Source organism: Trachurus trachurus, assembly GCF_905171665.1.
Source record: "Trachurus trachurus genome assembly, chromosome: 1".
Classification (NCBI taxonomy): Eukaryota; Metazoa; Chordata; class Actinopteri; order Carangiformes; family Carangidae; genus Trachurus; species Trachurus trachurus.
Window position 1 is genome coordinate 23,599,788 of NC_139891.1, and position 15,684 is coordinate 23,615,471.

The following is a 15,684-nucleotide window of genomic DNA, read 5'->3' on the forward strand; positions in this document are numbered from 1 at the left end:
GTCGGAACAGTCTTCCAGGAAGCTCCCCTGGAAAGTGGTGACTCAAATGTGTTTGTGCGTATGTTTATCTGCGTGCAGGAGCTTTATTCAACTGTACATGACGTGGGTGGTATGGTTGCACAGTGGTTAGGACCGCTGCCTCCCAAGAGTTCGCATGTTTCTCCCAAATTCCACAGACAAGCTCATCAGGTGGAGCTGAGACTCTGAATGTCTATGACTAAAAGCGTCGGTGTTCATCTGGCCGTAATGTCACAGACCTGTGGTGTACTTAAACTCTGTCCAAGGTGGATAGACTACTGTCTTGTACATTCGGGAGGGGGTACTTCTTAATAACTAGCATGTTGGAAAATTGAATGAATATACTTTCCCACTGGGTGCATGACTAAATCAAAATGTCTCCAAACTGTAAATCAAGTCTCAAGTGTTTTGGGTAGTGGTTCAGCCTTGAAACACACTGCTATATGTTACATACTTAATAGAATAAGTAACTTAATACTTTTTTCAAGAAACACAGAAACTTTCACAGTATAGCCCAAACATAAAGTGAGAGATCAAGGATTTTTTCCCCCCACATATAAAATACATTTTAGAAGCTGCTGCCTTTCTTCATTTTCTGTCTGTTTTCCTGTTTTATTTACATTTTGGTACTGAAACCTTAATTTCCACCACTATATTTTATGTTTGCCCGCTATTTTATCACCTGCACTTTATTTGACCAGTGTCAATGTGTCAAGTAAAAAAAGATTACATTGTCTGTCAAAGGTGCTAACATGCTAAAATCTTATAGTATAAAACTTGTAGCTTTATATTTATTATATATACAGTATATTGTATGTATTAATTATACTATATATATTATACTGCTTTATACCACTATTACTATACTACTTATATCGTACCTCTTACTCCACTACATTTATCTTACACCTTTTGTTACTAGTTACTTAAAGTTTTAGATTTTACCAAAAATATAATAAACAATAAATCAACAATAATATTACAATACATTGCTGAAGATTATCTGGCAATATCTGACCTTTGCAATATAGTTGGGCTCCCATGTCACATTTCAGACTTGAATGTGTCATTAGCAGTGATATGGCCTAGAATTATTTACCAAGTAGATTAATTATTATATTTCATAATGACACAATAAACACAACCTGAACCTTGACCTGGATAAGCAACATAAAATAGATGGATGAATGGATGGAAAAATCAACTTGTTAAAAAGTATCCTAATTTAACATCCACATACATTAGAGGCCTGTTACTAACAACATATCTTATTATTAACATCCATGCCCACATCAGACGAGTTAAAGGAAACTGAAATCAGTTAGACTTCATTATTAGGTTTGGCTCAAATCAGAAAACCAGTCTCTGCCTTCAGGTAAGACCTGAAAATGAACCTCTGCTGCCATCTGCTGCTTAAACCTGTCCAATGTCACCTTTTAGATTCTCATTTGACGATCTTTTCATAATTGACTCATTCAAAAACATCACACATTTTAAAAAGGTAGATATATTTAAGACGTAACTATTTTTTTTTAAGTCACAGAGTTTCAATATAATTATATCGTATAAATAAATCGACGGAACTAATACTGGGGGCGGTGTCGTACGTCACCGGAAACGGAAGAGGATGAATGAAACACTGGTTGATATGTAACCTCACCAACAGTCTCGAGAAACACCTACATGAAGCTGCTACGAGGTCAGCGTAAATTCCCTTGCATTCATGAACATATATTGTTTAAACTGTTGTCTGGTATTATTTTGCCCATTTTATCTTGTACATTAACAGCGGGAGCTTATGTTAGCCACAGCGTCAGCGTTATTTAGCCCAAGACACCGTGTTATTATGCCAGTGTTGAAAGTTTGGTCAGTCTGCTGTTCAGCTAATAACACATGAAGGTTTGGTTAGTGTGTTAGCCAACAATTGATTAATAAGAAGAGGAAAAAAAATAGGATTGAATGTGCTGTCTTCATTTATGTTGTCACTTTGATACATTAAAAGCTATGATCAATGACTGATAATTAATTGATAATCTCTGTTTTTCTCCCACCAGATGCCCCACATTTGTCATAAAATGGGACGAATTGGCCTCCTCCGCTACATCTCTTCCCTTCCCTCCACCAGGACATGCTGCCTCCACCGGACCACCACCACAGCCTCCCACCCCTGTCAGCAGAGCACCTTCCTGGGCCACAGCTGCCAGCAGCACCGTAGTAGGGGTGTGAGCACAGCCCCCCTCAACCAACACATACAGGACCTGAGCGGCCCCGAGCAGAGACTCTTGACAAAGCTGTACGATGGGCTGGTCGGAGGACAGAGGGCGTCTCTGGCCGAGTCCATCACTTTGGTGGAGACGCAGCATCCCAGGAAGAAGGAGCTGGCCCAGGTGCTGCTGCAGAGGGTGCTGGCCTACAGGGCCGAGCAGGAGAGGCGCAATGGAGGGAAGCCGGTGGCCTTCAGAGTAGGTGTGTGGGCATATATGAGTGAAGAGAGGAGTGTTTTATTTTAGGCAAACTGGAGATGCGCTTTTTGGCTGACATGGGTGTTTTGTTTTTGTTGATTATCTCTGGTGTAACTGATTCTTCTACATAGGAAAGCTGTATAGAGTGATAGAAGTTTTTTGTTATTGTTAATCAGGGCTGTACGCTTAGTTTTTTCACTAGGAGCACAGGTAATAATAATAATATATTATATTTGTTGCCGCCTTTCAAAGCACTCACGGTAGCCTTACACATAGATAACAGAAAACATTTGAACAGTACAGTAGCTCCAAAATGAAAAAAATTAGGAGCACAGAAAAACTTAGGAGCACTATAAAATTTCTTAAATAACACAATTTTATTATTAAATCACTATCTGCTGCACAGCTGTTGATGGCAATGACTGGACTATTAGCAAAGAAACACTCAAACAACATACACATACACACACAGTGCCATCATAAGGCCTACTGCTCTGTCATTTAAACACTTTGTCACACGGTGCCATCGTTAGGCCTATTGCTAACCCTTACCTATACATTCAGCACAGAGCCGATCGTACGGGGCAGGAAATTGTGTACAAAATACAAAATAAAACAAGAAATAAGTTGTAAACTGTGCAGACGACTATCTAAGGAACACGTCAACACTTAGTGTTTGTACTCACTAACGCATTCATGTGAAAAAAATGCAAACAAAAATTCATGAAGATACAAGTGAGGGTCAGAATTTGGTGGTGTAATGGGGAATATTCCCATGGCCCAAAAGTAAGACCAGTTTTATTAATCTGTTTTTGTAACACAAAACAAAACTTTACTCATTCTTAAGGTATCCAATAGGTTTTGGTGCAGTCAGTTGCTGATTTTCTCTCTGTCGATGTCTCAGGACTGTCTGGTCCTCCTGGAGCAGGGAAGTCCTCCTTCATTGAGGTGGTGGGGAAGATGCTGACGGGACGTGGACATAAAGTGTCAGTGCTGGCAGTTGATCCGTCCTCCTGCACCACAGGAGGTAACATCTCAGACACACTTCAGAAAGTCTATGATACTTTGATACTTTATTATTTATTGTATGTGAGTGTATGAGATGAAATGTTGATGATGACGATGATGATGATAGTAGGGCTTCTTATGTGTATGTGTGTATGTAAGGTAAGTTTGGAGGCTGCTCTTTGGTCGCACAAGTAAATTTCATTGTGCTGTTTTTGTTTTCTAAACTGCATAATGACAATAAAGTGATTTGATTGATTTGATTGATACTGAACAACAGTTGCTCTATGTGGAACACTGAAAACTTATGTTGTTTATTGTCTCATTAATTAGTTAGAATGTAACTTGTACTATTAACCAAACACATTACACCCATGTTTTTATTTGTGCCACAACCTGAAACCATCCCTCTTGTTTCAGGGTCTCTGTTGGGGGATAAGACTCGTATGACTGAACTCTCCAGAGACATGAGCGCTTTCATCAGACCATCACCGGCCTCTGGGACACTTGGTGGAGTCACCAGAACGACCAACGAGGCCATCGTCCTCTGTGAAGGAGCAGGATATGACATCGTCCTTGTAGAGACTGTAGGTAAGACAGTGAGATTTTTTTTGTGCTTCTCAAAGTGATATTTTTTCATTTTTTACAAAAAATCATATTTACTCTAAAGATGTATTTTTTTTTTCTGTTTAATAAAGATTAGCAGTACATTTTATTCAGACAGTTATTTGAATACAAATAGGTAATATTGCCTCAATTTGTACATCTCAATAAGAGTTTTTTACACCACCCTGCAAGCTGCAAAATAAGAAAAAAAAAATATATATATATTATCTGGAAATATATGATGAAAGTATTAAATTGAAGAATATGATGCAATATTTAATCAATCTTTCTCAGTTTTCGATCTTAGTGCCACAGACACAGTTTGGCCATTACTAAGTGAAGTGTTCCCCAGAGGCTCGAATCTATTCACTGTGAAGATTGTGAAAGTTATTCAAGCTTCAGAACAAGTCCTGATCAGGAATCTTATTTCACGCTGATTTCACTTTCATTTCTCTCTTCTTCATACATGCTACTGTAAAATCATGTACAGGTGAAACTATTAATGTTACCTTATGATGCAACATGGAACCTGGCGGCTCCTTATTGTGGCTTTAGTCTTAGTTTGAGTGTCACTGCTGGTCAGAGGTGACATGTGAAATTTTGTGTGTTTGTCTTCAGGTGTGGGCCAGTCGGAGTTTGCAGTGGCCGACATGGTTGACATGTTTGTGCTGCTGATTCCACCAGCAGGGGGCGATGAACTCCAGGTTAGTGTGCAACACCAGCAGTGTCAGTGTCGTTAAAGCAGTTACAAAGTTTTCTGTTTGTGTGTATCTTTGGTTGAACAATGTTCAAATGATACTAATCTGTTTTTATAGCTGAAGTGTATAATTTTCTCTGCACTTATGCTTTTTCTCATCCATGAGAACAATACATTATTAGTGTAAATAATAATGTAAATAGATGGTAGCAGAAATAAACATGAAACATGGACACGTAATGTGAGTTTTGGCACAATGTTTCATGTTGACAAAAACTATATGACAATCAATTTATTAATTACCTAAATTACTCATTAGCTACTCTCGATTATCCTAACTCATTAGGATTAATATTATGGTGATCATGGTCATTAAGCAGCTCAAGCGGCATTTGTTTTAATCATTGCAATTATATCTTCGATCAAAATGTAAAGATTTTTTGGAATACACACAAAGTCACCTAAACGTCCAGCTGCAGTCGTTCTGTGTCTATTCACCAGCTGGTTTGGAAAAAAAACAGAGCTCAAAGAAAGTTTCAAGAGGTGAAAAGCACGTCTTAGAATAAGCTCAACTAACTGCTGTTGTTTTGCATTAGTCAGAAGTCGACGTCAGCGAGGGATGTATTACAGCTCCATCCATCCATCACTCAGCACAGAGATCCCTCAGTGGATCAGCTGTCTAGATCAAATTTATTTATGTTTTTTTTTTTTTCTTCTAATGAAGTTAATTACCTCCATCTCTGATGCCAAAATCTCTGTCCAGGGTATCAAGAGGGGCATCATCGAGAGGGCAGACTTGGTGGTGGTAACAAAGTCAGATGGAGACCTGGTGGTGCCAGCCCGGAGGATCCAGACTGAATACACCAGCGCACTCAAGCTGCTCAGGAGACAATCCAAATCCTGGAACCCCAAGGTGTGTGTGTGTGTGTGTGTGTGTGTGTGTGTGTGTGTGTGTGTGTGTGTGAGAGAGTGAGTGTGTGTGTGTGCCCAGCTGCTTGTGCTTATTTTAACTAACAGCGTAATGAGGGAGGGAGCCAAGCAGCAACAGGATAACACGTAAAAAAAATGAATAAATTGCTAAGTGACTAGTGTTTAACATTTGAGCCACTGGGCTTGTGCCTGTTGCCACGTGAACCCAACAAGCCGTCCCACTGAGAGGTCAGCTGACCCAGGAGAAGGGGGGGGGGGGGGGGATGATGAAGTTTGTGATCATGATGACGGTGATGTCACTGCATCAGTGCTGCAGTGTCTCACTGCTCCCTGCATCATGTCCCAGCTCACCCGTCTGCGTGCCCGGCCCTCTCCTTTTGTTTCCTCAGCCCAGTGCAGCATCTGCCCACGATGCAAGCATCTGCCCCCCTCACTACCACCACCACCCCTCACCCTATCCCCCCCCCCCCCCCCCCCCCCGCTCCTGATGCTCTGAATACCCGACTGCTGTGTCATGCATTTTGCTCATTTAAAGCCTGCACACCAGTATAAACACTGATGGGCTGCTCGCGTAGTTGCTTTCTCTGTTTATTCCTACCTCCACTCTCCTTCCCTCTTCTGTGTCTGTGTACTGTGTATTCAGCTCATGGTAACACAATCTCTGGCTTCTCTCTGACTTAGTCTCTCCCTCTCTTTTGGCTGCATTTTGTTGTCTGCCTCACTCTGCATGAAAACACGAGACATGATTGTTCTCAATGCTGCTTTGATGTGTCATGTGTGTAATGTGTAGATACAACAAATACGGCTACAACTAACATTTTTTGTCTATAATCCATTTAATCTGCTGGAGAGCTTCTCAGATAATTAACTGATTAATTGTAAAGTCATAACCAACCAGTCAGTTTTTACAAAACTGGAAAAAACAACAAAAGGAGTTGAATTATATTTAAACATTTAGCTAAAAAAAGAGACATCATTATAAGTCAGTATTTGAAATAGTTGGCAATTCATTTTCAGTCAGTCAAGTAATCTACCCTTTCTACTAATGATATCAAACTCCACTTCTTGTCATGTCAATGTAGAGCCGGTGTAAATGGTTACTTACTGTCCTCTGTGACACTGGATTAGCTCAGTCATGTCTGAAAAATACAAAGTTTACTTAATTTCTATTCACATCTAATCAGATGTCGGTCTTTTTATTCAAACTCACTTTTCATTGAGTTGAATTGATTATGGGAGGTTCTGTGTTGGACCTCGATCTGTATCTTGCAAGTTACCCAATTTTATGAAATGCAATACTAGTTGATCATACACTGTACAGGTTACCAAAAAAAATATTTTCTTACTTACAACTCTAAGTAGTACATTTATCTATGTGAACTGTTTTGAAATACATCTTTGGTGGAAAGCAATTCATACATTAACTGTTAGCAGGGATCATGCATCTGTTCAGAATAACACTGGGGTGTTGTTTCTACAGTATTTTTTTTAACATAATTTTGCAATGCTCTGAGCACCTCAAACAAAATTATTGATTTTTTAATTTTACTGTGTTAGAAGAAAAAAAAAATCCCCAATCTTCAAACTTAAACAAATAAATGCCAGGTTTTGTTTGTTCTTTCTTGTCTTCTTTTTTATTTTTATTTTTTTAATTAGCCATTTGCAGTAGATACTGTAATTGGCAAACATACTGTAGAGTACGATTACTCTCAAGTTTGATTTCCTGTTTTTGCATCAGACTCGGATCCAGCCCTTGTAAAATGATTAACGTAATGATGCAATTAGAAGATTCATAATTGGCTGTTGATCACAGGCCTCCGATATTTACCAGCTTGTCACATTCAACTTTACTATTTGCCAGCTGATGACAATTTATCTCCCAGTGATACATGTCATTTCATTACACTCTAGCAGCCTGGAGATCGTAGAGAGTCTGTATGGTTTGTTTTACTTCAGCTCTAAAAAGAGAATTAAAGGATAAACATCAGCAGACGATGAACTTTTAGTGAAGCGCTTTAGTGAGTCCTAAATGCATGTCTGATTGCCCTGACTTTTTTGTGTTCCTGTAAATCTGAGGCACTTTTCACTTCTGTGTCTGCTTTGAATTTGAATGTTACACTGAATTTCATCATGTGCTCTTGAATCTGTAGCAAGCTCTGAAAAGAGACAAAAAAAAGAAGAACTGAGCACTAAAGTGACATTTATCCCCAGATTGCTTGTGTGAACAAGGTGTTATGTGGAGATGAAAACACACTGTTTGAAAAGTGACATGACAGCTTCTTCCAGGACGGAGGGTGCATCGCCAACAAATCTTAAACATAGAAGAAACTCACACAACGAGAGACGGGTAACTCGGCTATCTCAACTGAAATTAAATTTCAGAAAAACGCTCTTTTACTATTAAACTTTAATACATTTTTTTTAACGCACCCTCTGTCAAAAGCTTTACGTTTTTCACAAAAATATTTTTTTTGACACAAACCCACAGTTTGCTCTGCAAGGAGGAAAAAACAGCATTTCTTCCATTTGTTTATTTTTCTTTTGCATTTCTGTTTCACAAATGGCTTCTTGCTCCAAAAATACTTTTTATTGACTATAATGTCGGTATTATCTGTTGATACATGAAGATATCTTAGCAACAAATATAATTGTGCTGGGGTTAGCTTCACAGTAGACCCAGCATTAACCTACTAATAACTAACAAACCAAATAAAAAATACACCTAAAAAAGTAAAGTCATAATTCAAATCTAATGTAAAAAAAAAAAAAAAATTAACAGTAACAAATAATTTAGAGTTTGGCCTTTCGCGCTAAGGGTCCTCAGCTGTGATCAGCCTGGGGGCGTCGTAGTTCTGTGTTACTGTTTCACCCATCTGAGGTTTTTTATTAGCTACAGGACAGTCATTGTCCACAATACGACCTGCTTGTTGGAAAAAGAAACGCTTTAAATTCACTCATGCATCCCACACTCCCCTCCCCCTCCTCCTCCCCTACGTCCTCAGGTGGTGCGTGCCTCCTCTCACACCGGTGAGGGCATCCCAGAGCTCTGGGCCAAGATGGAGTCATACCGGGACGCCATGTTAGCCAGCGGTGAACTGCAGGGCCGACGGAGGGCCCAACAGAAAGTTTGGATGTGGAGTCTGATCCAGGAGAGCGTCCTTCTCCATTTCCAAAATCACCCCAGTGTCAGAGAGGCTCTGCCCCACCTGGAGGAGAAGGTCACCAGCGGGGCTATCTCTCCAGGCCTGGCCGCTGACCTGCTTCTGAAAGGCTTCTCTTCATCATCACCTACCTAGAAAACAGTGGGACTGGATGGATGTGTCATGGTTCATCAGGGCCACGCGGTGCCAAAAAAACACCAGGACAGGGAGAGAATATGTGACCTTGACTCTGTGGTTTGCACAAAAAGAAGCAGCCTTGCTGTTTTTTACTCTTAATTTGAAATTTAAAATACCTGAGGCAGAAGTCACCCCTTCCACAGAAGCCCAGTTTCAGCTCGCTTTAATCCAAATCAGAAGAGGCCTGACTGAGCAGACAGTTTTCACGTCTCACCTTTGGCTTTCAAGACACGTTCACATTTTGGATAGTGTCCCCTTCTTTCTTATGTAAAGACGATACTGTGGCTGTCTTCTTCTCGGACTAAAACACTGAAGCCCTTATGAACAGTTTTAATGAAATCTGAACAAGACATACGAGGGATTGTACAGACCGTGTTGTTCCACTTGGGAAACAGCTTGCACAACACTGATCACTTTTACAAGGGTATCTCTAGACGAAGCCGTGACTTGTTATTCAGGCCATAAATATTGACATGACAAATTCTGCAGCGAGAGTGTGATCTGTGGTGTCACTGACACTCTTGCCATCAGATTGATTTGACACTTTATAACCCTAAAAGAAAAGTGTTGAGGCGAGGATAAAGTTTCAAGCAGTGTGTTTTGTACATTGACTTGTGTCTCTTGTTGAACTACCGTGGACATCACTCTGATAACAAATATGAATTCTCCTGGTTCAACTGCACTTTCGAGATGGTTTTTATTCACAAATATATTTTCAGAGTGGTACCATATATTAAAGATATGCTGTGAATCTTAAACTGGATAAGTGAATAACATTAAATCTGTCAGTACAGTTGGCCGAGCTTCCTCTCTCCTTGTGTTTGCCCACCGTATGAAAAACGGGGGGAGACTGATTAATGTAACCTCTACGAATATTAGTCCTGAGATTTGTCAAAGATGTAATGAAATGTTTTCTGTACTCCCGAGCCAGAAATGTCAGAGCAAGGTATCATCTGAATGAGTCAGCTGCCCGGATACTTGTAATTCAGACGAAACACACTTTAATATTTCCAGAAGTGCCTTCATAATGCACTGCACTTCTGCACACACCAGAGATCAAAAGACAAAGAGAAGTTACATACTCATAACTTCACTGCGGCTACTTTATTAATTTTAAACAGACTTGCTGCTGGATTCAGGGTACAGTGGGAGACTCCAGTGTCAGTAGCATACATATACACTTGTGAAATCTATGCAACAGGTATTTCTCACATGGACATCAGAGTCATCGGCAGCAGTGTTTTGCATAAAATACTTACGGAAACTATAACTGATTGATGTAAATCTGGTTTTTGTTTTGTCAAATAATAAGTCACTAGAGCAACATCTAGTGTGTTATCCACAAAATGCGACCGTTGTGAAGCACATGATTAGTCTTTGAGGAAACTGTCAAGCGTTGATTTAACTCTATGGTAATATTGTTGCACAGTCTTTAGGTACATGATAATATTAATGGTAATATTATCTCTCTATAGCCCTTAATTTCACTGCTTAGACAAAAAGAAACATAAAAATACAATAAAAAGCAATACAGATCAAATAAGTAAAAAATATATATATATATAAAATGCTGGACACTAAACAATTCAAATTAGATTAGATGTCTAGGTATTTTCTTGCCAAGATTTTAAGTCACTTCGCTTGATGAAGTCATACTGTGGGTGGAGCCTTTTCTGTTTAACTTGCTGGTGCTTCAGTCATGTAGAGCGTTTTGCATGCAACAGCCGAAGAGCTCTGTCCTTGGACAATTTGACATTTTAAGGCTGAGGGAGAGGGTATTTCTCCAGAATTAAATTAAGATTCAGTGACACTATCAAAGTGGTCATCCTAAACTTTTTGATTTTTGAGGCTTTTTTTTTTTTCCCCAGCACAATATGAGAAATATAAATTGATTTTTTATGTGACTTTCTCCTAGAGGCAATTTGGTGCCATTATTTTATAGAGAGTTGCAAAATTTAAGAGGGTATGAAATAAAAAGGTTCGAGAAGCTCAAGGTCATCAGCAGACTGTACAGTGATGGGACTTATTATTCAGAGTATGTATATAGCGTTCATGATGTTCAGACCGTCCATCCTCTGTAGACATGAGTTCCTCCTGTCCTCCACCACTAGAGGTCTCCCTAGGCTCACTCAGCTCTGAATTCATCATCCTAATGACTGGTCCCTCAGTGCCAACCGGCCCTCCCCCTCATAACGCCCCCGCCTCCTGCCCTCCATCCATTCTTCATTGAGGTTGCCCAGGGTGCCAGGTCACTCGGAGGTGAGGACATCAGCAGCTGCCACTCTCCTGGAGCACAGGCTGTACTGTAGTCCTCCTCGCCCTCCGGATCGAACCCTCGTCGGCTGCTCTCGGTCCAGAAAGGAGCCAATCTTACAGTACAGTACAGTACAGGAGGGTTGAGTGTGTGACTGCACAGCTTTCAACCTCAACCCTCTCTTTGAAAATACCCTTTTTTTTCAAGGTGGGGGGAATTTTTTGAGGGGGGTGTATTCAATACTAATCCATGCTCGCCCTTGTTCTGTCTGCTGTGGAAACACTGAGACTGAGCCCCCCAACCGCTGGATGGGCTCCCAGGTCGCTGCTTGTTTGCTCCCGCCTGCGTACGAGAGGAAGAATGCCCCTTGAATGCAGATGGATTCATTAGGTCTGAGTAACACCCTTCTCCTCCATCATGCTGACACAAACACATACACACTGTAACTGCTCTGGCTTTGCAACAGGGAACAGTGAGTTCTGCAGCTCTGGACGCTCTCCACACACTCACACACACACACACACACACACACAGACATGCATATACGTACACACACAGTTGTCTCCAGTGTAAACAACACCATGCGGTTTCACTAAGGAAGATTAACTCAAATGCTGCTGGATCGTGTTCGGCCATTTTAGCCTAAACACATGGCCCATCCACATGTGTTTAGCATTTCGCTGGATCTCTTGAATGTAAGCAGAGGACAGACACTGGCTCTTTGATGAGGTTTTTTCATGTTTAATGGAGGGGCTTACATTGACAGTCTTTCTTTGTGTCAGCAGTCTCAAGTCAAAATGCTTTCCTGGCTCAGGACAAAGCAAAGCGGTGCCCTCATACTGATGTAATTGCAGTCCAAAAAACTCAGCTTTTCCCCTTTTCAAAAAACCTCAAAGTCTGGAATGAGCATCGAACAATGGGTCTGCTAGAAAATGTCAGTAAACAAAACAGACATAGCGTAGCAGCACAGGCAGACATGGACGTTCTGCCTCTTGACGGCTGTGTCGGTGTTAGAGTTTGACTGTTTTCTGGTCAGATCAGAGTGTGAGGGAAGCCTGACACTGAGGGAAATGTCAGACGGGCCCTCCCACCAGGCTGATTTGGGAGCTGTGTGCATGTATGTGTGCAGTGTGACAACTGGTCATGGGCTGCTGGTCACAAAAGCCTCACCCCATCCTCGCTATGTTTGCTCCTCTCCTCGCAACACAAGCCATCACACACACACAGACACAGACACACACACGTCACACAGAAACACCCGTCTTGCTCACCTCCTACGTATCTTGTACATACATACAAGCCATCCATCCCCTGTCATGCACACTCGCACGCATGCACCCCCTCCCCAACACACACACACATACATACATACACACACTGCCTGCCTTGTTGGCCACCCGGCCGCTCCGACTCGGCTGGCTGCACTGCTGTCTCTCTGTAGTGACAGATGAGTGTGTGAGAAGCATTTCCTCCAGGCTCAGGGCTCACTTTCAAGACGGCTGCAAAACGATACAAGGAACCACACGCTAATGGGGTTGGAGAGCTGCAGCGAAACCCTGAGTGTGTGTGTGTGCGCTGGATGTAACACCCAACTCATTATGTTGCTCTGATGGGTCACTGTGCAGCCTCTTTATGAGGAGACCCTTATGGCGACATGTCTTATTATATCAACTGCTGAGATGGATGTTAATACCAGGCTGCGCTGTGCATGCTGCATGCTCTCTAGCCTGTAGAGTGAGGAGACGTGGTTGGTATTCAAAGTGTGTCTCATTGCATGGGCTAATTCTATTTAACCTGGTGAAGTCTGCTAGATGGTACGGTCAGAATGCCCCAGGGAGACCAGTATGTACCTCTGCTTTATTACCCACCTGAGGAGGCTCGCTCTCATGCACACTCCACTGTTTGCTATGTGTAATTTACTGGGCAGCCTGTGGGCCAGGCCTTCATCTGCAGGAAAGCGCGAATACAGCCTTGGCGCCAGTAATTGGACTTTAGAACTGATTGGGGAACTTGACTGACCCCCGGTAATGGATTTGAGTGAATAATTATTTGTAGTTATGGTTGGAAGATGATATCAGGGAGAGAGAGACCAATCCCACCAGTGTGACTCACCCCTGCCGCCAGAGCAGAACGCTGCCAGCACTCAATTAATGAAATCCAGCTGCTCAGACTCCCCACGTGTAGTGGCTGATCAAAAAAACACACAGGGGTCTGGTCAGAAAAAGGGTTATCTTCATCCAACCTTTCCCTTTCGCACAACTGGCAGCCCGTGGCCCATCACAATAGTGATTATAAAATCTTCTCCACTCCAGGTACAAGACATTAAGGTTGATAATGTCTCCATTATTTTTTAACTGCCTGTGGCAGTGCTCAGCACAGCCCATGGCAGCCATGTTAATGAGACCTCTCAAGATGGCAGGCAGCGCCTCCTCAGGACACAAAATGCAATCACTCTTAATCCAGCACTTTAATTGCTGGCCAAGCCTGCCTAAGTGAATTCAGCTGTTCCATCTCTGCAGGCGAGTGGCTGCACCTCGAGAATGCTCCGACATCATACTCGCAAAAGATAAACTGGGCTTCAAAACAAATGGGAAGTGATGCGAACTGAGGCTTATTTTTCTGGTCCGAGGGTGTCGGGACAGACGCAGAGAACTCGGGAAGCAAAAGTCAGATTTCCGCTTCTCTTCCCTCGCCGCTTGTACGCATAATTTTTTAGCTCTCTTCAGAGGCTCGAGACGGTAATATGCAGGGTGAACAGCAGCCACCTTCCTTACTTTGCTCTCTTTTATCTTCCTCTCTTTGCTCCTTGATTGACCCACTTGCTCCCACATCATTATCCTCACCACTCTCCTCACTTACATAAATTTCTCTTTCCTCTCCTTCTCACTCTCCTGCTTTCATCCTTCCACCAGTCCTCCTGTCATATGTCCCTGTCCCCCCTTTCTCCTGCTCTCCCTCCGTGTGACCCCTCATTGCCCTCTTGCCAGTCTCTATTATTTCTGGCTGCCCAGTGGCCTGGTCAGGCCGGTGCTCCGGGGCTCCAGGCAGCCCGTGTTATGACAGGTAACACTGGGCCGCACACTCTCTCCGGTAACATGTGGAGGTCAGCCTGTCATACCTGTCCACAGCTCCGCTGTGTGCACACACGCACATGTGCGCGCACACAAATGCCACGATTCGCTGTGTATGGATAACTGCCAGACAGCCCTGGCCATAACCTCAGATTCAGCAAAAGTGAGCGATGAGGTGCAGTGGGGTAGAAATAGATCTTTCTCCGTTCTGTTCCTTTGTGCTTGCGAAACAATGTCTTTTTTTTCTAAAGGTCTTACATGATGTGTTGTTGTCTGTGCGGCCTTGGCAACCGGTAGAAATGCTGTAGCTGTTCCTGTTTAGCACAGAGGAGGAGGATTTAACTGGATAGTGGCTGTTAACTACCGCTAGACTCCTCTCTCTCCTGGCATGGCCTGTTCCACGTGTTAATGACCACTCACAGTTGCTACCCTGAGGGGACTGCAGGACAGAGTCAGCCAACATCAGACCCTCACTGCACCTCCAAGACCATCTGCTCAAACAAGAGAAAATATGTTCCGCATGTTATTTGTCCTCTGCATCCATTGTTTTTGGCTTGTAAAAGGAGACGCCAAGTTACAATTTGTTTCATTCATAACAATTTTTAATGGGACGGGATTGCTTCAGCGCAGGGTCCAAGCTTGTTTCCCATATGTGTTTCCTGCACATGATGTCTCATTTCTATCCAGCTGCCCTCTATCAACTAGTGAATAGCCAAGTTTTGTAAGGTTCAGGGCCAGTAATGAGAACAGTCATCCTCTACCCGACCGAACAAGCTCTATCCACCCCGGACAAGATGGTAGCGCCCCAGTAGTCGATCAGCAGTTTTTGTTACCGTGGCATGTTCCTGGCTCCTCGTCTGATCCGGGGCATTGCCCCACACTACCAGGCCTGTGAGGGCCAAGGGGCCGGCATGGGTTTGTCACGCCAGGTTGACATTTCGGGGAACTTTGCCAGGACACCACGGCACATTTCGTCCTCCTGGACAAGTGGTGTGGGAGCAAACGTGTCAACTCGGGCAGATGGGCAGGCGTCAGTGCCAACCTCACTGGACCATACCGGACCGCTGGCCTGGCAACTGTCCGCCAGCCAGCCAGACGTAGCGCTTCCTGGCACATAGTGGAGGGCAGGTGTCTCCCTCTAGCAGCAAACTCTAGGAACATGTGTGACTACATACAGTCTCTGTGCCTGTCTGCGTGAGAAAACAAAAAACAATCAAACCATATTCTTCAACATGAGTGTGTTTATGTAACAGTGTAGAAGTTCAGGACCACCCAAAACTAAAATTAATCATTTTACCAGACT

At 42.6% G+C, this 15,684-nt stretch overlaps 1 protein-coding gene across 1 annotated transcript; it reads left to right on the forward strand.

Annotated features, from left to right (window-relative positions):
* Positions 1 to 1,651: 1,651 nt before the first annotated feature.
* On the forward strand, positions 1,652 to 9,853 carry mmaa (metabolism of cobalamin associated A). The gene is made up of 7 exons (XM_083977568.1): positions 1,652 to 1,717; positions 2,073 to 2,484; positions 3,385 to 3,507; positions 3,906 to 4,076; positions 4,710 to 4,795; positions 5,552 to 5,701; positions 8,721 to 9,853. The coding sequence occupies exons 2-7, from the start codon at positions 2,073 to 2,075 to the stop codon at positions 9,012 to 9,014; spliced, it is 1,236 nt and encodes a 411-aa protein (XP_083833694.1). The 5' UTR covers positions 1,652 to 1,717; the 3' UTR covers positions 9,015 to 9,853.
* Positions 9,854 to 15,684: the final 5,831 nt, after the last annotated feature.